This window comes from Onychomys torridus, chromosome 5 (genome assembly GCF_903995425.1).
Source record: "Onychomys torridus chromosome 5, mOncTor1.1, whole genome shotgun sequence".
NCBI lineage: Eukaryota > Metazoa > Chordata > Mammalia > Rodentia > Cricetidae > Onychomys > Onychomys torridus.
In genome coordinates this window covers 69,906,677-69,930,687 of record NC_050447.1, presented here as the reverse complement: position 1 = coordinate 69,930,687, position 24,011 = coordinate 69,906,677, and the positions used below count along the sequence as shown (strand labels likewise).

Here is a 24,011-nt window from a genome sequence, read left to right as displayed (position 1 = left end):
CCATCCTCTAGAGATGTCATTTTGTTTTGTTACCTAGTACTTGCTCATGAGCCCACGAACAGAGTGGCCACGTGGAAAGGAGGCAGGCTATTTATTGGCTCAGCAGTCCCCTCATCAAAGGCTGGCCTGGTGAAGTGTTGAGAGCTTAACACGTCAAAAAGAGACCAATACTGACCCCATGATTATGCATCGTTCACCCGGGGAACCAGTCAGCCACCTGGCTGATTATACTGAACTTTTTCCATCTTAGAAGCTCATTCAGGAGATGAGCTATGAATTTGCTTTCCCTGTCCATGTTTCTGCCAGCAGTAGCATCAACAGCCTCCCACAACACCCTGTCTGTTATGATGGTATTTCCCAGAACACCGTTTTAGATCAATGAGTCCTACAGCTCCCTTCATAGCGATGGGCCCATGGCCACAAAATCAATTGGCCTTACCATGTGTGCCATTACCTGGAAGCAGCCGGGCAAACTCTGAAAGGTGTGGTGGACTGAGAAAGACTCAGTTCTCGGGTCAGTTGGCAGTCAAGGCCCTGAAATGGTGGAGTGTCGTCTGCCTCAGAGCCCCAATTGATGGGTTTTGGAACCAAGGGCAAAGATGGCTTACTGCACCATGAAACCCAATAATTCATGGAATTTTGTTTCTTTCTGTCTTGATCTCTGCTTATTTTGAGGGTCTTGCTCTTTCTACAGATCACCAGATCACCAGGGAACATAGCAGCAGCCCCACCAGGAAGGGAAACCAAATGAGTGAGGCTTTCTGCCAGATCCTACAGAGAAGAAACAATGGAACTGACCTGCCTGGAGAACCCACAAGAAGGACAACCTCTGGAAGGGGCTTCAGGAAAATCCATTTCGGGGGAATAATGGAGAAGCTTTGATTCTGTGAAGCTTCTACAAGAAGAGAGGAAATAGCCAGGTTCCGGCTGCTTATTTACTGACTTGTTGAAATGGAAAGAAAAGTCAAGGCTCTAAGGTTAGTAGAAGTAGACAAATCTTTTCCAGCCAGACCCCGGAGGCACTGGATGATGAAATTTAAATGAAAAACCTTCAAATTATCATGTCTGCATAAGTTATGACATAGGACTAAAATAGAATGGGGCTTCAGGACTGAACGGCGTGAACGCTGGGCCAATGTCACACTCACCAAATCCTTCTTGGGATTGAGGTTGAGTTCTGCCTAACTCTACCAATGCTTCTGAGTAGCTGTGTCCAAAGCCCTGAGAAAAGTGACTTACAGGAAGAATTGTTCTGGCTCACGGTTTTAGAGATTGCAGCCTACAGTCCATGGTGCGGCAGAGCATCATCGTGGTAGAGGGGCTGTTTACCTCATAGAGGGCAGGAAATAGAGAGAGGGATACAGGAATGGGCCTGGGATGAAATGCATCCCCAAGGCACGGCCCCCCACCCCCAGGATCCTACTTTCTCCAGGGAATTCCTACCTCCTAAAGTTTCTATAACCTCCCCAAATGGTACTGCCAGCTGGGGACAAAGCAGTCAACGCGTGAGCTTGTGGTGGTGGTGGTGGGGGCATTTCATATGCAAACCATAGCAGTAATCATATACGTAGTGGATAGCCATCCCAGCATTGGCCTGGAAGTTCCAACCCCCATTGAGGCTTCAGTAATGGTCATGCCCACAAGGCAGGGCGGAGGAGGAAGCGGAAGACCAAGGATCGGGAGGAGGTCACTCTCTTGGTTCCGGGACCCTGGACGCTGGAGGTAGACCGAGCAGAGTTCTCCAGAGAACACCACCAGACTGCGCTATACCTTTGCCAGACCCTACAACCGATCCCTTCATTTGTAAGTTAGCCCACAAAATAAACCTCCCTTTTAACTACGTGGAGAGGCCTTAATAATTTCACCAATACATATACTTGACAAAGATGCTAAGTAAAGGGCCACTTGTGCCTTAAAATCACCTTCTGTTTTTGCCCCTATTCTAGCACTGACTTTAAGTGAGTGGACTTCGGGAGACTGATTCGCAGAGTTTGACTCCTGGCTCAGTTATTTTCCAGCTCTTGTGTATTTGGTAAGTCAATTAACCTCCCTGTGCCTAAATGTCCTTATCTATAAAAAAGAAAGACACAGATCTAGGGAGGCAGCTCAGTGAGAAAAGCACTTGCTGTACAAATGTGTGAACTTGAGTTTGGATCCCAGGACCCACATCAAACCTGTAATCCCAATGGTCCTCTGGTGAGATGGGATGTAGACCGGAGAATGCTGGGAGCTCATGGGCCAGCTAGCCTGGTAAACACAGTGACCTACAGCAAAAGGAGCCTGTCTTTTTTTTTTTTTTTTTGAGACAGGGTTTCTCTGTGTAGCTTTGCGCCTTTCCTGGATCTCTCTCTGTAGACCAGGCTGGCCTCGAACTCACAGAGATCCGCCTGCCTCTGCCTCCCGAGTGCTGGTATTAAAGGCATGCGCCACCACCACCCAGCAAGGATCCTGTCTTAAACAAGGTGGAAGGTGAGGTCCAACACCTAAAGCTATCCTATGACCTCCACATAGGCATCTATCATGGCACTTGTGCTCATAATCCCATGCTCAAATGTGCAGGACAGCACCCATGCTCACACACACACACACACACACACACACACACACACACACACACACACACACACTACACATACAATCATATACACACAAAGACTTTTAAAAACAAGGACAACAATAGTAATATCTACTCTGGAATGTTGTCTGGCAATTGAGTTAAGATAAAATATGCAAACCCTGTCCAATAGTACTTGGCTCATAGTTAGCGACTCTTAACACTGTGATCTGACGATGCTTGCTCTGTTTGCCAGGAATATAAATTATGTCACACTCTCCTTCTTTCTCAAGCAAACCTGCTGAGCACCTGCTGAACAACTGTTGTGTCTACACTATCTGTTTCCCTCCTAACTCAATATTCATATGTCAGAGCTCTATCCCGCCCCTCTGGGTGACTGTATTTGGAAACAAAGCCTTTATGGGGGTAACTAAGGATAAATGAGTTGATAAAGGTGAGGTTCCAGGCCACTGGACTTGCAAGAGGAAGACAGAAGAACACAAAGAAAAGGCCACCTTTGCTGTAAGAATACAAGATGGCCATTCACACGCATCTCAGGGACAAAGGTCTTACCAGACACCAGTCTTGGCATCTGGATACTGAACTTTTAGTTTCCAGAACTAGGAGAAATAAATCTCCATTGGGAAAGACTCCAGCCTGTGGTATTTCATTATGACAGTTGGAGCAGAGTCATACAGTAACCCTGTGAAAGTTCATGGTTTAAATGTCCAAGAAGAGACAATGGGACTGCACTGATAAGCAACCTCTGATGTTAGGCATGACATCACTTCCTCCACTCATTGTGTGAAAGTCTGGTGTTTCCCATGGCAGGTAACTGTGGAGGCAAGGCATTTGTCTTCACTGTATACTTGGCACTGCTGTCCTCTGGATTACCTTACTTTGACTGTAAGGTTTTCCTGCAGAATTTGTTGAGCTGTCACTGAGCACAGGGGCACGCACTTGAAATTCTTGCCTGAAGGCATTTGAGGGCCACATGGCAAGACTTTCTCTCTCTCTTTCTCTGCTCTCTTTCTCAAAAATGGAAATTGGTTGAGGTCTCAGGCTAAATACTTGACACATGAACATCCACAGCCTGTGAAGGGCCTCTTTCTTACACTTCCTTCTGCTTTGGGGCTCCACAAGGTTTGTGAAAATCAAGCCCAATTGGCTCACAGACAGGACTCTGAGCTAATGTGACCCTCATGTCGTCTGAAGCCCTCCAAGTCCTTCGGCTGGATAAATGATGCCTGGAGTCCCTTTTATTGTCTGGAAATGCCCAAAGCCCTCCCTCAGATTTCTTCCTTTTAAGTGCCTTCTACATGGGCTGGCTTTGTTTGTAAGAGCTGCTGCCAAAACCTGCATCCATTTTAAGCATCCACAAAAGGAACTATCCAACCAAAGTTTCAGGACTCCCTGGACGATCTGGGGGCCTAGCAAGGTGAGGCCCAGCCTTCAATTTTTCTTTCCCAATCTGTACACTATTCTAGATTTTCTTGGGAATTCTCTTCTCTCTAGGTCCTTGATCAGCTAGGTTCCCACCTCCAGACCTGCAAACACCCAAATGAAGTGCTACACAAATTCCATTATCAGGGCAATTTTGCTTATAAATCTGTTCTTAAAATGCATTAGATACAATGTGAATATTTTAATAATGCTATATGGATAACATCCATAGCATGACTATATGATCATGTTGATTTACAAATAGGTATTCTTATTTCTTTTCTTTTGAGACAGTTTCTTTAGCCCGCCCTGAATTCAAATTCCGTATGAAGCCTCCTGAACAGCTCTGAACTCTTGATCCTCCTGCCTCCATCTCCCAGCTACTGAGTGTGTATCACCACGCCCAATTAATTAGGTGCTGGGGATTCAAACCCAGGACAGGAGGCATGCCCAGCGAGCACTTTTCTAACTGGGCTATACACTTAGCCCTTTTGTGATTTATTTTTATTACACTAAGAATAGTAATGGAAATGGTGATTGAGAGTTTTTGAGGGTTTTGTTCTCTTCCATTTCACCCACTAACCAGTGAAAAGTTGTTTTCAATTTACTGATGAATTTGCTTCCCAGGTGTAGGACTTTCAGAATCTGGGCCTGTATAAATCGGTTAACTTAAAAAAAAAAAAAAAAATCCTAGAACAATGGCTTTTCAAATCTTTATGGGGACTCTTTGAACACTTTTGTTACAGAAATTTAGAGTGTGTGTGTGTTTGTGTGTGTGTGTGTGTGTGTGTGTGTGTGTGTGTGTGTTTGTGTGTGTGTGTGCGCGTGTGTGTGCGTGTGTGTGTGTGTGTGTGTGTGTGTGTGTGTGTGTGTGTTAGAGAAAGGTGAGAGGATCAGGGATGAGGGGAGTAGAAGAGAGAAGAGGAGGGAGAGAAGGAGGGGAGAAGAGAGGATGGAGAGATGAGGGGGAGAGGGGAGGAGAGGATGGGAGTGGGGAGACAGAGAAAGAGGAGAGAGGTGGAGATACTATTCCACACGAAGTTTGAGGAGGTCAAAATCAGATTTGATTTCTAAGTACTTTGATTCTAAATCACTTGCAGAGAAAACATAAAGCCTTAACGCAGAAAATTGAGAACAGTAACTTCGGGATACCTGCGCAGGGAACCACTCTTTACACCTGGCAAGCTCTGATCTAACCTGATCTAACCTGGTAGCGGTGCGCTACAAACCGACTGGGTAGTGCGGGCGCCCAGGCCGGTTCCCTCCTCCGGGAGCCTTGCAAGGCCGGGCTGCCAAGCCGACTCCCCGCCCCTGCCGCCGTCCACGCCCCAGTCCCCGCCCGTCCCGTCCCGTCTTCGCGACCCTTCTTAAGCTGGAGGGGCGAAGGCCGGGCCGTGGTGATCCTGGCCACAGAATTAGCCGCGCAACCCAGAGTCCCGGAGCTCGCGCAGCCGAGCGCCTAGGCTGTGGTTCCCGGGCGGGCGTGCAGGCGCTGCGGGATCCCGGGTTCCACGTCTTCCCCGGCACCCGGGCGGACCATGCACTGGGGCTAGAGCGTAGCCGCCAGCATGCTGCTCCCGCTGCTGCTCGCCGCGCTCTGCCTTGCCGCCCGCCCGGCGCCCGCGCACGCCTGCCAGCTGCCCTCGGAGTGGCGACCGCTGAGCGAGGGCTGCCGCGCAGAGCTGGCCGAGACCATCGTGTATGCCAAGGTTCTGGCGCTGCACCCCGAGGTGCCGGGCCTCTACAACTACCTGCCTTGGCAGTACCAAGCTGGAGAGGGAGGGCTCTTCTATTCTGCCGAGGTGGAGATGCTGTGTGACCAGGCGTGGGGCAGCATGCTGGAGGTGCCCGCCGGCTCCCGGCTCAATCTTACGGGTCTGGGCTACTTCTCCTGTCACTCCCACACGGTGGTCCAGGACTACTCTTATTTCTTCTTTGTCAGGTGAGCCTGGCCCCTCTGCGGGCTACCTGCAGCAGGTCAGGAGCGCCGGGGCCCCGTTTTGGTTTTTTCCCCCCAAAGTAGAACACGCCTTAGGCTCTTTGCATTCTCTCTTGCTCTGTCCTCTACAAGACCCTAACCACCCTTGGCTGAGGATAAGATGTAGAGATGATTTTGGAGTCGTGCGCACAGAAGGGTGCTACGGGCCTTTTTAGGTTAAGGTGCTTTTGTTTATGAGGCCAGGTATTGCTGTTTTACCGGGCGATCCTCCTGCTTCAGCCTCTGAGTGCTGGGATTACATACAGGCTCAGGCGACCACAGGCAGCTATCAAAGTGCTTTCCAAGCACCCAGTTGATGTCCTGAGAGAGATGACCTTTGGAATCAGTTGTTGGGTTTTGAACTTCCCAAGTGTAAGTTTTGAGCCAATTGCTTCTCCCAGAGTCCAACTCTCACACCTCTCCCCTGCACCAATTCCTGTCTGGTTAAAAGTGAGAAGCAAATACCCAACACAAGAAGCACCTGGGAAAGTCCCGGCGGTTAACGTGCACTCACTCTCTCCTTTCCTACCCACCTCAGTGCCAGAAAGCAGCCCAGCTATCTGCTTGTCCCACTCTCTCATATCAGCTGCCAGGGTACTTCCGATCAGCAGAGCTTTGGGGGAAAGGTAAAAAGTCCAGGTCACTGCTTGTCAGACAGGTGGTCCCTGTAGACCATATCAATCTTGTGAGCTTCCACGGAGGTTGGCCTATGATCGGCAGGGAATGTATCTGTCCCCAAATTCAGTTCATTTTTGTTGACAACTGAATTCTACCCAAAGCACAGGTAGAAAACGGCAGGTGGCTTCTCAAGTTCATGGGCTGTTTCTAATTCTAATTCTAATTGTTAAGATGGATATAGAACAATGGGGAGAGACATGCACATAGAACCTTAGCCAGGTTTTAAAACAGTCAGTGATTTAATGCAAAGCTTTACTGTCATGGACAGTCCCCGTCTTACCAATGGTAAAAGAGCGCCAAGGCTCTTGGGAAGGACTCTTTGCAGGGGCTGTACATTCGTTTTGGAATCTCTGAGAATGAATACAGTAAGTTCCACTGAGGGGCGTCCTGAAGCTCAGGGCCACATGTGCTTTCCATATTGAAGGCAGGCTAAGTTTAGAATGCATGTTCTGCTTTGTGTTGGCTTGAGTGGCTTAGCCAGATTAGGTTGATTTTTTTTTTTTTTTTAATTGTCTGGAAAGTATGGTTTTCTAAATAAAGTCAGCCAGGACTGTGAGAGTGCCTTTCTTGATACAGAGAATCTAACTCAGCCTTTTCATGTTTTTATTTAGGGAAAACACTGAGAGCCCAGCTATAAAACAACTTGACAGTGCTTTATTTTCCACCGGATAAAAGCGCAAGATCTGGGCAGACAGTGTTGGATTTTTGCTTTTTTCTTTTTTAATCATGAAATGGTCCAGTGACTGTACAGTGGTCAGCCAAAGTTTTCATCTTTTGCGATGACATAATTACGGAAAGTTAAGACAGACACACGATACCGTGACAGGTGTCTTTTCATAGGGCTGCTATGCCTTGGAGTAGGTTAACAACTGCATACAATGCATTTCTCCTCTCTTCTTCTGGCCTCTTACCCTGTCTCTTGCTCACTCACTGTGACTGATACATGGCAAGGAGGGGAGGGTTTATTTCAGCTCATTTCAGAGGACTCATTCCATTGCTGTGTGGTTCTGTACACTTGGGCAGATGATTATGGTGGTGCATTGGGCAGAGACTGTTCGCCTCATGGCAAACAGGAAGCAGAGAAGGAGTACAGAAAGGGGCCATGACAGGATATAGACCCAAAGGCATACTCCCAGCGACTTATTTCTTCTAGCTAGGTCCGACCTTCTGAAACTTTGACAGCTTCCCACCCTAGTTGGGTACCAAGGTTGAATCCATGAAACTGAGTGGAGGGGGAACGTTCCAAATTCAAACTGGAACACTTGGGTTAAAATTCTCACCTCTTTTTTTCTGACTTCTATTTCTTTTTTTAAAACTATTTTTTTAAAGATTTATTTATTATGTATACAATATTCCTCCTGCATGTTGCCTGCAGGCCAGAAGAGTGCACCAGATCTCATTATCGATGGTTGTGAGCCACCATGTGGTTGCTGGGAATTCAACTCAGGACCTCTTAACCTCTGAGCCACCTCACCAGCCCCTGACTTCTATTTCTAACAAGCACTTTACACCAGAGTATGTAAAAACGTTCACTAATATTTGTATACTTGCATTCACTCTGTGCCAACTGCTTTGTTACATTTGTATGTGTTGGATGGGTGTATATGTGTATGTGGTGCATACATAGGAGTGTGTGCACATGCAGAGGCCAGAGGAAGATGTTGGTGTCTTCCTCTATCGCCCTCCACTTTATTGCCTTGAGACAGGGTCTCTCATTGACCTGGAAGCTCACTGTTTGGGCTAGGCTGGGCCAGCAGGCTCTCAGGATCTGTCTCTGCCCTCCATTGCTGGTGTTCCCGGCATGCACAGCTGGCTTTTTACATGAGTGCTAGGAATTCAAATTTGGGTCCTCACACTTGATCAGGAAGTGCCCTTACCCATTATATTTTTCTAATGCAGTCCCCATGATAACACCAAGAAAGTTGGTTCTACTATAACCCTCTTGTAGCAGACTGGAAGATGGCGAAGCTTAGAGAAGAAGCTTTAAGACTTGAATGTTGTAGTGAGACTTGAATCCAGGTCACATAACAACTGGCTGCCTTCTCACCAGGAAGAAAATAGACAGGCGTGGGTGCACACATCTTCCTTCCCCCTTGTCTAGACTTCATCCTTAAGATTAAGGTTAGCCTCAAGTAATGTAAACTGGAAAATGATAGAAGTACCAATTGTAGGGGTCTCTTCCTGAGACCACTGCAGACTTCATGATGAAGTTAGCGAGATCATCTCCATCCTTTGTAAGCTAGACTGAAGTTGGCCCACCTCCAATAACCTCACCTACATCTCTGCTTTGACACCTCCCCCTTAGGATGGATGAAAATTACAATCTCTTGCCCCATGGAGTCAATTTCCAAGATGCCATCTTTCCTGACACACAAGAAAACAGAAGGATGTTTTCCAGCCTCTTCCAGTTTGCTAACTGTTCCCAAGGGCAGCAGCTGATGACCTTCTCGAGTGACTGGGAGATTCAGGAGGACAACAGGGTAAGAGCTGGCTAGAGCCTGTGCCTTGGCAATATAGGAGTGCAGCCATGTCTTCTAGGAACGTCATGATCAAAGGTGTCAAGAGTCCTCTTCCAAATTATGTATCCTCCCATCTCCCTCCCAGCTGAGAGAGAATGCTGCTTACAGGCTTTGGATGCCTGAGGTTTAGTGTTTGATAAGGAGTTCTTCACAAAGTAGGAGCATGATGGGAGGAAGGTAAATGTGTCTCAGGTTCCCCTTCTGCAAAAGGGAGATGAAAGTCACACCCATATTGCATCATTTGATTTAAATACATAAATCTCTTGGCATAGTGCTCAGAGTGTTTAATGCCAGTAAGTCATTATGGCTCTAGGGCAGTGGTTGTCAACCTGTGGGTCACGACCCCTGTGGGGATCGCATATCAGATATCCTGTATATCAGATATTTACATTGTGATTAATCACAGTAGAAAAATACAGTTATGGAGGAGTTTTTATGGTTTTAATAATTTTTATGGTTAATAATTTTATGGTTTGGGAGGTCACCACAACATGAGGAACTGTATTAAAGGGAAGTTGAGAAATACTACTCTCAGGAATTGTCTTGGAAGAAAGGGAAATGAAGTAAGAGAACTCTCAGAGCTAGCATTCCATACTTAAATTTTTCTTTCAGATTTATTTTATGTGTGTGGATTGTTTTTCCCTACATGTATGTATGTACACCATGTGCATGCCTGGGGAAGTTAGGAGAGGGATTTGATCCCCAGGAACTAGAGTTATGGATGGTTGTTAGCTGCCATGTGGGTCCCCGGGATCAAAACCAGGTCTTCTGGAAGAGCAGCAAGGGCTCTTCCCTGCTGAGCTGCCTCTCCAGCCCCATTCCATGATTTTTAAAGTGATAACTCTTCTTAAAACTTGCAGGGTAGACCAAGCGGCTGTAGGAAAGGCTAAGGTTACTGTGATTGTGGAAATATAAAGAAATCTTCCAATCTGAGTCACACGTCAGTTAGCGGGAAATTTTAGGGGTTGCCAACTTCCCCAAACAATGGCAGTGTCAGGATGACACTGAAGGGATGGAGAGTAAGTCACACCAGGTGCTGGCCCGTCACTTTCTACCCAAAATAGACTTGAAGTTAAGTGACCGACTTACAGATCCGAGGTGGATATCAAGTCAAGTAGTGACCCTATTTTATCTGGTGACTCCATCCTTTCTGTCACTGTCTTTGCTGGTCTAGGGTAGCTGCCCTGTTCTATAAACATCACTATCTTCAGCCCCGGGACCCCTGGCCTCCAGAACCGTTCTCTTACTCTCACAGAGAAGCTGCTCCTGTGATGGGCAAGGCTGTCCAGACAAAAGAAGTTATTCATTTGTTCTTTTACATCAAGAGCTTCCTGCCTTAGATCTACCCGCTGACAGCAGTCTCGGGTCTCCTTGCCTGTCTTCCCCACTTTCTGAGACTTTGTCCTGTGTTTCATTTATATCACTGTTCTGAGAACCTGCTTTGTCCTCTCCTCTTCCCCTTCTCCCTGTCTGTGTGTGCAGATGCAGATATGTGTGTGCGCGCGCTGATGCATGTATGCTACTATGTGAAGGTCAGAAGACTTCTGGTTTTGCTCCTCAGGCCCAGTATTAGGTTTCTGTTGCTGTGACAAAACACCATGACCGAGGCAACTTACAAAAGAAAGCATTTAATTCAGTTGAAGTTTCCCAACAATCAGAGTCTATGGCAGTGAGGCAAAGGCATGGTGGGAAGAACACCTGATAGTTATCTTGATGTAAGGAGGCCAAGAGAACTGGAAATGGTGCCAGTCTTTTGAGTCCTCAAAGCTTACCCATAGTGATACATTCTCTCCAACAAAGCCACACCTCTTAATCCTTTTTAAACATTTCCATTAGCTGGAAACCAAGTATTCAAGCACACGAGCCTCTGGGGAATCATTCTCATTTAAGCAACTGCAGGCACCAGGAGTCTTTTACTGACCAGAACTCGCCCAGCAGGCCAGGCTGGCCGGCCATCCAGCCCCAGGGGTTCCTGCCGTCTCTGCCTCTGCTGTGCTGGGACTAGAGGGGTGTGCCACCAGGCCTAGCTTTTTAAGTGTGGGTTGTAGGGGATCAAATTCAGGTCTTCCTGAGTTCATAAACGCGTTACCAACTGACTTCTCTCTAGTCCCGTTTTCCTGTGTGTACATGAGTGCGTGTGTACGTCTGTATACTTGAATGTCTTGCTTTGTCCTCTGCATTATTCGCTTGAGACAGCATCTCTCTCTCATTGAACTTGGAACTAGACTGGCAGCCAGCAAGCCTGAATGATCTTTCTATATCTGCCTCCCACAGCACTGGGAGTTATGGATTTGCCTGACCCCACTAGCTGCTCACACTGGTATTGGAGATCAGGTCTTTATGCCTGTGCAACAAATTCTTTCATCCATGAAGCCATCGCCCAGCCCCTGTTTCTCCCTCCTTATCTTTATTGTTCAATACTCCATACCGCATTGGATGCAGTACATCAAAGCCCCAGAATTCCAAAACTGAGTCACATCTAGTCTACCGGGAATGTAATCAGTTTAGTTTTGGCTTATTTTGTGGGAGCTTTGCATATGTATATAACCCACAATAGCAATAGATTTATGTCAAGAGATCAAATATTACTCCAAAAAAAGCTTAAGGGGCTTAGCCCTAAAACCCTGCAGCTGCATAACTTATTAGTCTTTTGCTCACATTTGTTTGGAATTAGATTTTCCAACATCAGAAAAGGCAGACTAGAACAATAGGACCATGGGGAATAGTTCCAGCGTGGAGGCAAGCCTATTTTTGTGGATCAGATGCTAATCTTGGGGAGACTGATTTTCCCCTTTAGTCACTGTGGCCTGTTGGATAATGGAGTGTGGGAGTACTGGACACATAGATGAAGTGTCAAAATCTGAAGTCGGGGGTGATAATCATTCCAGGATGCTGTTCTGATGGGCAGTAAACTTAAAGGTTTGACTGGGGCCACTGTCAGTTTCCCAGACCCTTTCTTTCCTTCATTCCATTCTTACTCCCTGCCCTCTGGGAGAGGGATCCTATCAGATTCAGTGAAAGTATTTTATCTACCACCTACCTATCTATCCATCCATCCATCCATCCATCCATCCATCCATCCATCCATCCATCCATCTCCCCTCCCTCCCTCCCTCCCCTCCCGTGTGTGTGTGTGTGTGTGTGTGTGTGTGTGTGTGTGTGTGTGTGTGTGTTTGTGTGTTGATGTTGATCCCCTTGCTGGTCTTGAACTTGCTGAATAGCCCAGGCCAGTCTCAAATTCTTACTTCTCCCAGGTTAGCCTCCTAAGTGCTGGATGATGGAGATGGCTGTGTGGGTAAAAGCACTTGCTGCGTGTGTGAGCATGCTAGCCAGAGACACAGAGAAACACATTTGTGTCTTTCTACAATATCACAGTCTATTGAAGAGCAATGCATTCTCAAGGCCCAGAGATTTCAATGACAGGAACTTCAAAGATTATCCAATCTGGCTGAGGTAAATGTAAGTTCTTTTATTCTATCTTAATTAACTCTCTTATCACACACCACACATAGTAAATATATATGCATAGATGTAGTTTACAGAACGAATACAAATTAAAAAGGCTGCAGGAGAGTATAAAAAGTTTGAGAAGCCGGCTGGGAGAGTCTATATTGCTAAGATGCAAGCCAGATCCATGCTGAGAGGTGGCTGAAGTCAGGGTTTGAGAGGAAGGCTACAGAGTTCAGCTGTGTGATGACAGTCTGAATCCAGAACCAGGAGCAGAAAACTGCAGTATCCCAATCTGTAATTTGGTTTCCATTGCTGTGGCAAAGACTATGACCAAAAGCAATGTGGAGATGGGAGGATTTACTTTATCTTATAGCTTGTAGTTCATCATGAAGAGATGTCAGGGCAGGAACTTGGAGGCAGGAACTGCAGAAGAGACCACAGAGGAGGAACACTGCTCACTGCCATGCTCCCTATGGCTTTCCCAGCCTGGTTTCTTTTACCACTTAAGACCACCTGCTCCAGAGTGGCTTCCCCCCCACAGTGGGCTGGGCCCTCCTTCATCAATCACTAAGCAAGAGAACACCTTACAGATCTGCCTCCAGGCCGTCTGTTGGTGGCATATTCTCAATGAAGGTTCCTTCTTCCTAAAGGACTCTAATTTGTGGCAAGTTGACAAACACCAGCATGGGATATTTCAGGTCCGTGTTCTCATGGTGGCTGGGCAGGCAGGTGAGTAGGCTGAGTTAGCAGAGGGGTCCCTAGTGGAGCTGGAGCTCCAGGGGCAGTTGGGGAATTCTCTGCTTGTTGATCTTCCATGTACATAGTAGTCATTAGGTGATAGGTTGGTGTGACAACATACAATCCTAGGTGTCCACCATTTTATGGCATTCATTCTAGGGAGTTATACTCTGGTATAACTTTCTGGTTTTGTCTGATGTGTTTAATAAGTTCATAGGTCTGGTTTCCCTGATAGGATTTTATTATTTTATTTTTTTTGTTTTTTGAGACAGGGTTTCTCTATGTAGTTTTGGTGCCTGTCCTGGATCTCTCTCTCTGTAGACCAGGCTGGCCTTGAACTCATAGAGATCCACCTGGCTCTGCCTCCTGAGTGCTGAGATTAAAGGCATGCGCCACCACCGCCTGGCTCCCTGATAGGATTTTAATACACTCATGTGCTTCCACACTCTCAATTCACTCCAAAAAATGTGTAAGGTGGCTCCCCCTTTACTTCCAGTCATTATCAGTCAGTGTTAGGTGGATGGTACCTGGCAGATGTATGGTTTGTGAGTCTAACAGGAGTTGCAGTTATCCTTTCTCAAAACAGAATAAAAATCTGCTTGACAATGGAGTCTCTTAGGGCAACACACAGATTGATAAACCAATGTTTTATATCACATGGAGTAACTTAGAGTAGGGCATAGCCTCATCTCAGTATCACACAAACCTGATGACCTGAGTTGGGATCCCCAGAACCTGCACACAAGCTGGATGCAGTAGGTCAGGTATCTGTAAACCCAGCACACTCCTACTGAGAAATGGGAGACAGAGACAGGAGACATTTTACACACTCTTCCGTCAGCTAGTCTGCATGCTCAGTACAAATAGATCCTGTCTCAAACATGGTGGGAGGGGAGAACTGACATCTGAAGGTCTTTTTCTGTCCCTCTAGTCAGCGCCCAAATGACACAGAGACTTCTTATTAATTAGGCTTGTTTCTAAGTAGCTCTTATAACTTAAATTAGCCCATTTATATTAATCTATGTTCTGCCATATGGCATTAACTCTCTTCCATCTTGCACTTCCTGTTTCCTCTCCATGTCTGTCTGATGAAACTACTGTTCTTTTTCCCAGAGTCCTCTCTGTCCCTGCAAATCCTGCCTAACTTCTTCCTGCCTAGCTATTGGACATTCAACTCTTTATTAAACCAATCACAGTGACACATCTTCTCACAGTGTAAAGGAATATTCCACAACATTTCACCCCTTTTGTCTAAATATAAAGGAAATGTTTTAACTCTAATAGAGTAAAATTATATACAATAAGAGCAATTGTCAACTAAGAATTACATTCACAATGTCCAGTCCATTTATATTTGGCAAATTTGGAGAAATTATTCTATTATCTATTTCATCTTCATGAGTCCAAGGTTTTATACCTAATTTCACTTTCTATCCTAACTTGTATTACCATCCTAAAACTACCTATTTAGAACTCAAAACATTTTCTTAGCTAAACTATTTAAGCTTTTATGTCTCCCAATCTTAGACACTTTATACCTCTTTTGTGAGTTTTTTTCCTGAATTTGGTAACAAGGAAAACTAACTGTAACTATCTCATCTTCAGCCCCATCAAAGACCAAAGAAGAATATAATATTACTAAGTAAACAGGAAATGCAGAGCACACAACTTCCAAAACTGTAGAAACTACAAAGACAGCTGGCCAAGGTTGCTCTGCAGCATTGGGGCATCCACCTTCATCTTACAGGCCTAGAATATCTGATAGACTTTTCTGTGAAGCAGGAATTTTGAAGGACTGTCCTACCTTGTCTTGGCAAAGTTCAGCAGTCACCTTCTGTGTCCTGCTTGCCCAGTTTGGATGGCATACTGTCAGCAGTTGAGGCAAGGGCAGTTTCTTGCCCAAATGGCTAGCTTTGCCATATTGAAAGCAAACTCCATATGGTGGTTCTTTGATGCCCATCATCCTTTTTTGAGGTAAATTTCTGCTGCCAGGAGCAGATGTGCCTCATTGTCTTGAAAACCTTACATTATTAAAACATTTTAAGTGCCATATTCTGTAGGTATTTGAAGTGTTTGAAGACCATCTCTCTATCTAAAATATATTTCTGTATGACCTTGAAAACATACCTTACATGACTACAAGTTTGTTATAGATAACTAATTATGAACCTTTGTTTCTTAATTATACTAAATGGTTTATAATAATGGCTTTTAATGACTAGAACTTTATATTACTTTTTTTTTTTTAAAAAAATGAGCTGCATAGGGTACAATACCTAAAACAAGAGTAGAAATGTATATATAGTATGTTCTAACAAAAATAGCCTTAAATTTGTATCAATATATGAAAATCCATACCAATGTAAAATATTTGAGACTAGTGGTTGCTGAAAAGTGGACTCAACAATCCACCCTTTTATCCTATCATTCTATGTCATCCCTTTTTTTCCATAATGAGATCCTTGAATCTAATTTCCTTTGTTTAGTTTCCTCGTTGACTATGACCAATAACAAAACAACTTACAACCAACCTGCCCCCCAATGATGACAAACATCCATAACCCACTGAATGACCAAAATCACCCACCCCACCTCTTGAGATGAGGGCATCATGTTCTCTAGACTGCTAGGCTGTCTGATGGCAATGACATCTTTAGGGGACCCTGAGAAAATAGGGTTGATGATCAGGTCTTGGGAGAGCTAACTGTATTTTTTTGTTTAATTTCTGTGTGATACGAAAGTGTAGAGCTTACCTGAGGTTTTTGCTGGAGTAGTCTATGAAGCTGGACCATCTCAGCTAGCAGCTTTGAAGTTGTTTTAGATGCAGAATTTTGAGGAAACTGCAATAGAGGCACTCTGAGAAGCTGGATTAGCTGGACTTTTTGTCTTCATTGGTGTCTGGCCTTTTTGTTCTGAAAACACATGAAACTTTTAAAGCTGCATTAACATAAGTATGGAATGTGCAGAGTATACAAGTTAGCTAAAGATGATTTTCTGTTTTATATTTGAGCAGATAAAAGGCATCTGTCAACTTTATAAGTCCACTTGGACTGTATAGCCAAATCTCTTTCCATGCCATATAAAAGGATTGCATGAAATAATAAGCCATGAGGACTCTGTAGCCAACAAGATCTATCATGTCTCATTCAGTCTCAGAGCTATTCCCATGAATAGAAATCAGCATATATGTCACCTGTCTTGCAGTCTTTCCTGTTTTTTTCCCCCCCTCAAGTCTGTAGTCAAGATCCTCAGGAGGTCTCCCCTGGTCAAATCTGATCTCTTTTAACTTTGAAGGGACCTTTAGCTTTTTGTTTCCTGTGAAAACAAAGGCACAACCTCTCCCCCAATGCAACACATTTCCCAACTTCCATTTTGAAGCCAAGACATCTCTAACGTATATAGGCTGGTTTAATTCAGCAGTGCCTTTCATAATGCAATGTTTCTCAGCAGCTGCCATTGGCTCATCAGCATTCAAAAAACTCAAAGTCAACACAACATAACACAACAGTTTCTGGATGCCCTGTGTATTTCCCAACTATACATGGCTTAATTTTTATATTACTTTTCTTTAAAAACTTTATTATTTTTGAACTATTTTTCTATGACTTTCTACACCCATTTTCTTTTTCTTTATTTAGCATCTAAATACATTTTAAAACACACTGTAACCTGTTCAGAGATTTTGTCCACCTGGACCTGGCATTTTTTTTTTTTTAATGTGTGTGCAAGTCTGCAGCTTCCTCTGAGCGTGTGAGCCAAATATTAAACCAATAGGTTACTGTCACATGGCTCTGCTTAGCATATGGCATTCTGGTGCCTGGCTCTGCTCCCCTTGGTTCCATGACGCCCTATCTCATGTTGGTGGGCACCGACCTGGAGCCACATTTACCCACCCCACCTCTGAGAATTTGTTGTGTCTGCCTGAAGCAGGAGTTTGTACCTAGTGCCTGCTGCTTGGGTGCTCAGCTATACACAGGGCCTCTTAAAAGAGTCCTGCCTCTATAGGCTGAAACTACTTGAGAAACTGCTTTTTCAGGCCCCACATGGATATTCAAGCCTCCATGTTGGATGCCATATATAATGAGTCTTTTTCTGTTTACTAGCCAGCTCCCAAATAATGACACAAAGACTGTTTCCTCTCCATGTCTAGCTGGTGACTCCACCTTTCTTTTTCCTAGAGTCCTCTTTGTCCCCACCTAACCTCTTCCTGCCTAGCTATTGACCATTTAGTTCTTTATTAAACCAATCATAGTGAAACTTCTTCACACAGTATACAAATATCTCACGACTTTCATCTTCAGACCTTCATAAGCATACTGTAACACATGTACACACACACACACACACACACACACACACATACATGCATACACACAAAGTTTAACTTAACTGACTATATTTACTTTGAAAAATTCTGTTGTAAACCTTGCAGTCTTTGTCTATAACATGAAGTGATTCAAATGGTTGCCTGTGGACAGAGAGTTACAGGAAGACTTATTGGCAGTTCCTTCCATCCTTCTTCAAAAACCAACCAAAGCAAACAACAAAAACAAAAAGACAAGAAAACAAGCTATAGCACCTACCTTTTTCTATGGGCAGCGAGCCTCCAGTTATCTCTTCCTCCCAGGATAAGGATGCCTATGATCTCAGAAACATTACCTGTTTCCCCTCAACCGAATGAAGATTCAATTTGCTGTTCAGGTCACTTTCCCCCCAAGTAGGAATAAGTGCTGGCAGAGGGAGGGGAGGCTTTTGTTAATGAGAATTCACTAATCCCTCCCTCCTAGGTTCCCAGAGAAGTTGTTCATGGCCCTGGACTTCGCTTTTCTCACAGTGTCTTAGGGAACAAATTTGCAGGTGTGTAGCAAGCTCTTATGCTTTTGTTGATGATGCTGTTTCTTGCCATGCTTCCTTGTAGCCTGGATATGTGGCCTAGATTCCTGTCATGAAGGATATATGTCATCTTCTTCACCAATAGGTCTTTTTCTTGGAGCATCAGATGACTTGGGGAGGTGATCTGAAGGCTAAGGACTGGGACAGTAGGAAAATCTGACATGGGGATGCTTTTGTGTGGCACACCCAGGGTGCCATTCAACTCAATCCATGGGAGCAAAACCCTCCCACACTCTGGTTCCTTTCCAGTACTCTGCTTTTAGATATCCCACCCACTCCTTAGTTCATAGAAACACAGTCTTGCTTTCAAAAGTTGCCAAGACATCAGTAGTGACACTGTGTTCCTCACCTCCCCATTGGTGACATGGTGCTAATGGGACTTGAGGGGATGTCTTTGGCAATCAGAGTCTTTACTGGCAGGATTCTCTGCACTCCAGCCAAGAACATTTTCCTTTTTTTCCCTCCTGCTTGGGCAAGTGTAACAGTCAAAACAGAAGTTGGATATTTTCTCTTTCCTGCCAGTTCTATCCCCTAGGACTAAGACATAGCCTGACCTGACTTACTGATGTCTGACATCAAATGTCATGGGATTAAAATAAAACCTGTGAAGGTCAGGCTGCCCCCACGGTCTCCTTTCCTTGTTTGGAGTTGGGAAGGAGCTGTCTCAGTCTCAGCTGCTTCAGAAGGAATGTAAACTCATCATCAGATCTGGATGGCTCTGCTGTGCCGGGAGGAATGGCCTTGGGCAGGTCCTTTCATTTCTCATTGCTGAAGTTTGCTCATCTAGAAAATGAGGCCCACAGAAACTAAGGCTACAGAAGCTAACTACACCAGAGTGCGCATCTGTTACACTTTGTAAACTATGAAGAACAGTTAAGAGGTTCATCATGACTGTAGTCATTTCAAAGTCTTCAAACATGGCTTTTTAAAAAAACAAATTAATAAACAAACTTTCTGGGGCTGGAGAGATGGCTCAGTGGTTAAAAGCACATACTTCTCTTTCAGAGGACCAGAGCTCATTTCCCAGAATCCATGTCAGGTGGCTCACAACCACCTGTAACTCCAGCTCCAGGGGATTCAGTGCCTTCTTCTAGCCTTCATGGGCACCTGTGTTCATGTTCAAATCTCCCCTCCAACACACACAGACATATAACTAAAAAAAAAAAAAAGCTTTCTGTCACTTCCCCAGGGAACTGTAACTCCTAAGGCTTGCTGGGATTGGTGACTGCTAATCCCACCCAACTCCCTTGATTGGTGAGAACATTAAAGGGGATGCACATTGGAGATGGGAATGATAAAGGGGACGCAACCGTACGCATTTTTTTCCCATTCAGCAGCATTTAATAACTTCCGGGCAGGAGTACCTTGAAAAAGTATATTAACTGAACTGTAAGCAGATAACATGTTCTTGTAAGTCCAAATCTGAAAGTAGACAGTGGTACCAGCAGGAAATCTTTCTCTTCGACACTCATTCCCCTGTTTCTACCTACCCCCAGACACCCACAGTTATTGGTTTCTTGTGCAAATATTCAATGAGTATGTTGATACGGCAACTACAGCTGTGCTGTGCTTCATTCTCATATAGACGTCGAGACTCTTTCTATATCAATGATTCTGAAGATGCCTTAAACAGCTGCACAATATTCCATTGTATGGATGTATCATGATATATCATATTTAATGATGCCTCCTATTGCTGGATTTTTGGGTCGTTCTAATCCAACATCATTACAAATGCTGACATCATTACATATAACTAAGTTACATAACTCATTACTGTGTCTAATCTTTAGCAAATATTTGGGTACCTACTGTGTGAGATCCTACAGTTTCAATGTTTAGCAAACTCTGAAGGCCCTGATTGTCATAAAGCCTTAATTGGCAACAGAGGCAATCAAAAGACCACAATGATCAAAATGTCACAATCAAATATCATCGCATGATTTAAAATGGAAATAATTGTTTCAACTTAAGAAATTAAGCAACTAACAGTCCTTACCCAGACTTGAAAGAGAAGAAACCCTTCTCAAATGAACTGATCCTGAGATAAGGTATAGTGTGTAAATAGGCATTCCAGTTAAAGTGGGTGCCAGCAGTTCAGAGACAGAAGGTGTGAAACAGCCCAGTGGCAGCAGGACATGCAGGTGAAGAAGAGCCTTGTGGAGCAGTGAAGGATGTGGGTGAGGAGGATGAGGCCTGAGTTCCGGTAACGGCTGGACTATACCAGGCTTATTAGACCTTAGGAGGATCCAGACTTTGTCCAGTAGCCTTTGACCCTTTGAAGTAAAGAGTAATGGGAGATAAACAGACAAGGTTTTACAGTCTCCTACAACTCCCCTCCTCCTGATCTGGGCAACAAATGTTCAATCACCTTTTACATACAAACCATAATATGGACTATTTTTGCTTTGTTTTGTTTTAGATAATTTTTCTGTGTAGTCAAGGCTGGCCTCCAACCCACAGTCCTTCTGCTTCTTCCTCCCATGTGCTGGGGTTACAGGTGTGCATCACCACAGCAAGAACAGGTACCTTTAAACATCTCTGTGTGTGTGCACTTACACATGCACAACCATGAGCACATATACACATGTGGACAACCTTGAGTGTCAGTCCTCACTATCCATCTTGTCTGAGACAGGGTCTCTCTATTGTTTACTGCCATGCACACCAGGCTGGCTCATGAGTTCCCATCATTTCTTCTGTTTCTTCTGCCTTTCTCACTGTAGGAGCATGGGATTACAAGTACACCTCACCATATTTGGCTTGATGTGGGTTCTGAGGATTACAATTCAGGTCCTCAGGCATGTGTAGCAAGTGCCTTACCCACTGAGCCATCTAATCAGCCCAGGAGGTGCTGTGGTAGTTTGAATGTAATTGCCCCCATAATCTCATAGGGAATGGCACTATTAGGAGGTGTGGCTTTGTTGGAGGAAATGTATCACTGTGGGGGTGGGCCTTGAGGTCTCTTTTGCTCAAGCTTTCCTCAATGTGACTGTTGGTTGACTTCCTGTTGCCTGCAAGCTGGAGGACTCTCAGCTACTTCTTCAGCACCATGTCTGCCTGCATGCCACCATACTCCCTGTCATGATAATAATGGACTGAATCACTGAAACTGTAAGTGAGCCACCACAATTAAATGTTTTCATTTATAAGAGTTGCCATGGTTATGGTGTCTCTTCACAGCAATAGAAACCCTAGCTAAGACAGGTACCATTTTAAACTTTTATTGATAACCTATAGGAAGACAACTCAGTTTTATATATTAATCTTATAACTGACAACTCATTGAATATACCTAGTTCTAAAAGATTTTGTAGATTCCATGCCTTTTAAAAGTATAATCATGTTGTCAATGGAGTACAGTTTTAATTCTTCCATCAAAATATATGCCTTTTACTTTTTTATTTTTACTGCACCAACTAAGACCTCCAGTATGAGCATGCATGGGAATGATGAGAATGGATAGTATATTTTAAATATGTTAGCTGCATTTTTGTAGATTCCCGTGGTCGGATTAGAGAAGTTAGCTTTTATTAGTTTGTGAACAGTTTTGAAAATAGCCTTAAAAATATATTCACTGTGCATGTATGCGCTGTACATGGACCTGGGTTATGTAAGGACACTCACAAGCACATGGTTGAGCACATTTCACTCGTCTGTCGTCTGCCTCCGTCTCTCTACACTTTCCCTTCCGTTTGTCTCCCCTTCCCCCAGACAGTCCCATTTCTACTTTCTTGTCACACACATACACACACACACACACACACACACACACACACACTTGTATAAAAATCTGGGAACCACAAATGAGAGAAAACATATTCATCTTCCCGAGATTGGCTTAGTTCATTAACAGCATGATCTTCAGATGCACTCATTTTCCTGCAAATAACGTGATTTTATTCTTTGTTATGGCTAAGGGAATTCCATGAGGTATATATAGTTGGTGAGAGTTGTAACAATGTGTTGAATTTTGTCAGAGGCTCTCCCAGCGTCTGCTTACGGGTTATGAGATTCATTCCCTTCAGCTTGTTCATAAAGTAAATGCTAATGCACACACTTGCAGAATAAACCATGGTTTTTATATATTGTTTGATTTAGTTCACTAACATTCTGTTGGGGATTGTGTGTGTGTGTGTGTGTGTGTGTGTGTGTGTGTGTGTGTGTGTGCACATGCGCACTTACTCATGAACATGCATGTGAACAAGCTGAAGATAGTCAAGGACCTCAAGCTTGCTTACTGTCATTGAGCTGTATCCATCCACTTGTTTTTACTGCTATTTATCTAAGGAATCTGGTCCATAGATTTATTTTCTTATAATTAAGAAAGAAGATGGGTTGGGAATTTAGCTCAGTGGTACAAGGCCCTGGGTTCGATCCTCAGCTCAAAAAAAAAAAGAATATCAGAGTAGCATTGCCTCACAAAATGGTTAGAAAGTATTTCTTCCTCTTTCATTTTCTGGATGAGATTGCGTAGAATTGGAAATTTTCTCCTCATTAGATGCATATGCATTCATCTGCTGTCTTAGTTAGGGTTTTTATTGCTGTGAAGAGACACCATGACCATGGCAACTCTTATAAAGGAAAACCTTTAATTGGTGGCTTACAGTTTCACAAGCTAAGACCATTATCATCATGGCAGGACATGGTGATATGCAGGTAGACATGGTTCTGGAGAAGAAGCTGTGAGTTCTACATCTTGATCAGCATGTAGCAGAAGGAGTCTGTGTACTGGGTATAGCTTGAGCGTATATGAGAACTCCAAGTCCACTCCTAGTGTGCACTTCTTTCAACAAGGCCATACCTACTCCAACAAGACCACACCTCCTAATAGCGCCACTCCCTATGGGGGCCATTTTCTTTTAAACCATCACATCTGCTTTGCTATAGCAAAGTACTGGTGTCTAGGTGGGTTAAATAAGAGAAATTTATTTTTCACATTCTAGAGGTTAGCAGTCCAAAGTTGTTTATCTGATCTTAATTTAACTTTGGCAAGTGGTATTTATCAAGAAAAATTTCCATTTCTTTTATATTTCCCAATTTGGCACAGTACAGGTTTTTAAAATATGACATAAAGGTTCTTTGGATGTCCTCAGTGTCTATTGTTATGTCCCCCTTTTCATTTCTGATTTTGTTAATTTGGATATGCTCTGTCTTTTACTTAGTTTAGATAAGGGTTTGTCTATCTTACTGATTTTTCTCAAAGAACCAACTCTTTGTTTCATTGATTCCTTGTAGTGTTCTCTTTGTTTCTATTTTATTGAAGTATTTAATTTCTTTCTTTATTTCTGTCTTGATCTAGTATTCATTCAGTAGAGTTGTTCAGTTCCCATGAGTTTATAGGCTTTCTGTTGTTTCTTTTGTTACTGATATCCAGCTTTAATCCATGGTGGTTTGATGGGATTCAGGGGGTTATTTCAGTTTTCTTGTATCTGTTGAGACTTGCTTTGTGAGCAAATGTGGGGTCAGTTTTGGAGAAAGTTCCATAAAATACTGAGAAGGTATCTTTTGTGTTTGGGTGAAATATTCTGTTAATGTATGTTAGGTCCATTTGGTTTATAACTTCTGTTAGCACCAGTATTTATCTGTTCAATTTTTGTCTGGATCACCTGTCCATTGGTGAGAGTTGGGTATTGAAGTCTCCCACTACCCATGTGTGAGGGTTGATGTGTGATTTAAGCTTTCATAATGTTTCTTTTACAAATGTGGGTACCCTTGTGTTCAGTGCATAGATATTAAGAATTTAAACATAAGCTTG

At 43.9% G+C, this 24,011-nt stretch overlaps 1 protein-coding gene across 1 annotated transcript in view; it reads left to right on the top strand.

Annotated features, from left to right (window-relative positions):
- The first annotated feature begins 5,341 nt into the window (after positions 1–5,341).
- Ccdc3 (coiled-coil domain containing 3) overlaps positions 5,342–24,011 on the top strand; it is a 102,590-nt gene continuing 83,920 nt past the window's right edge. Inside the window, exons 1-2 of the mRNA XM_036188032.1 lie at positions 5,342–5,939; positions 8,959–9,133. Coding sequence (XP_036043925.1) covers positions 5,566–5,939; positions 8,959–9,133 — 549 coding nt within the window. The 5' untranslated portion in view covers positions 5,342–5,565. The remainder of the gene's footprint in view (positions 5,940–8,958; positions 9,134–24,011) is intronic.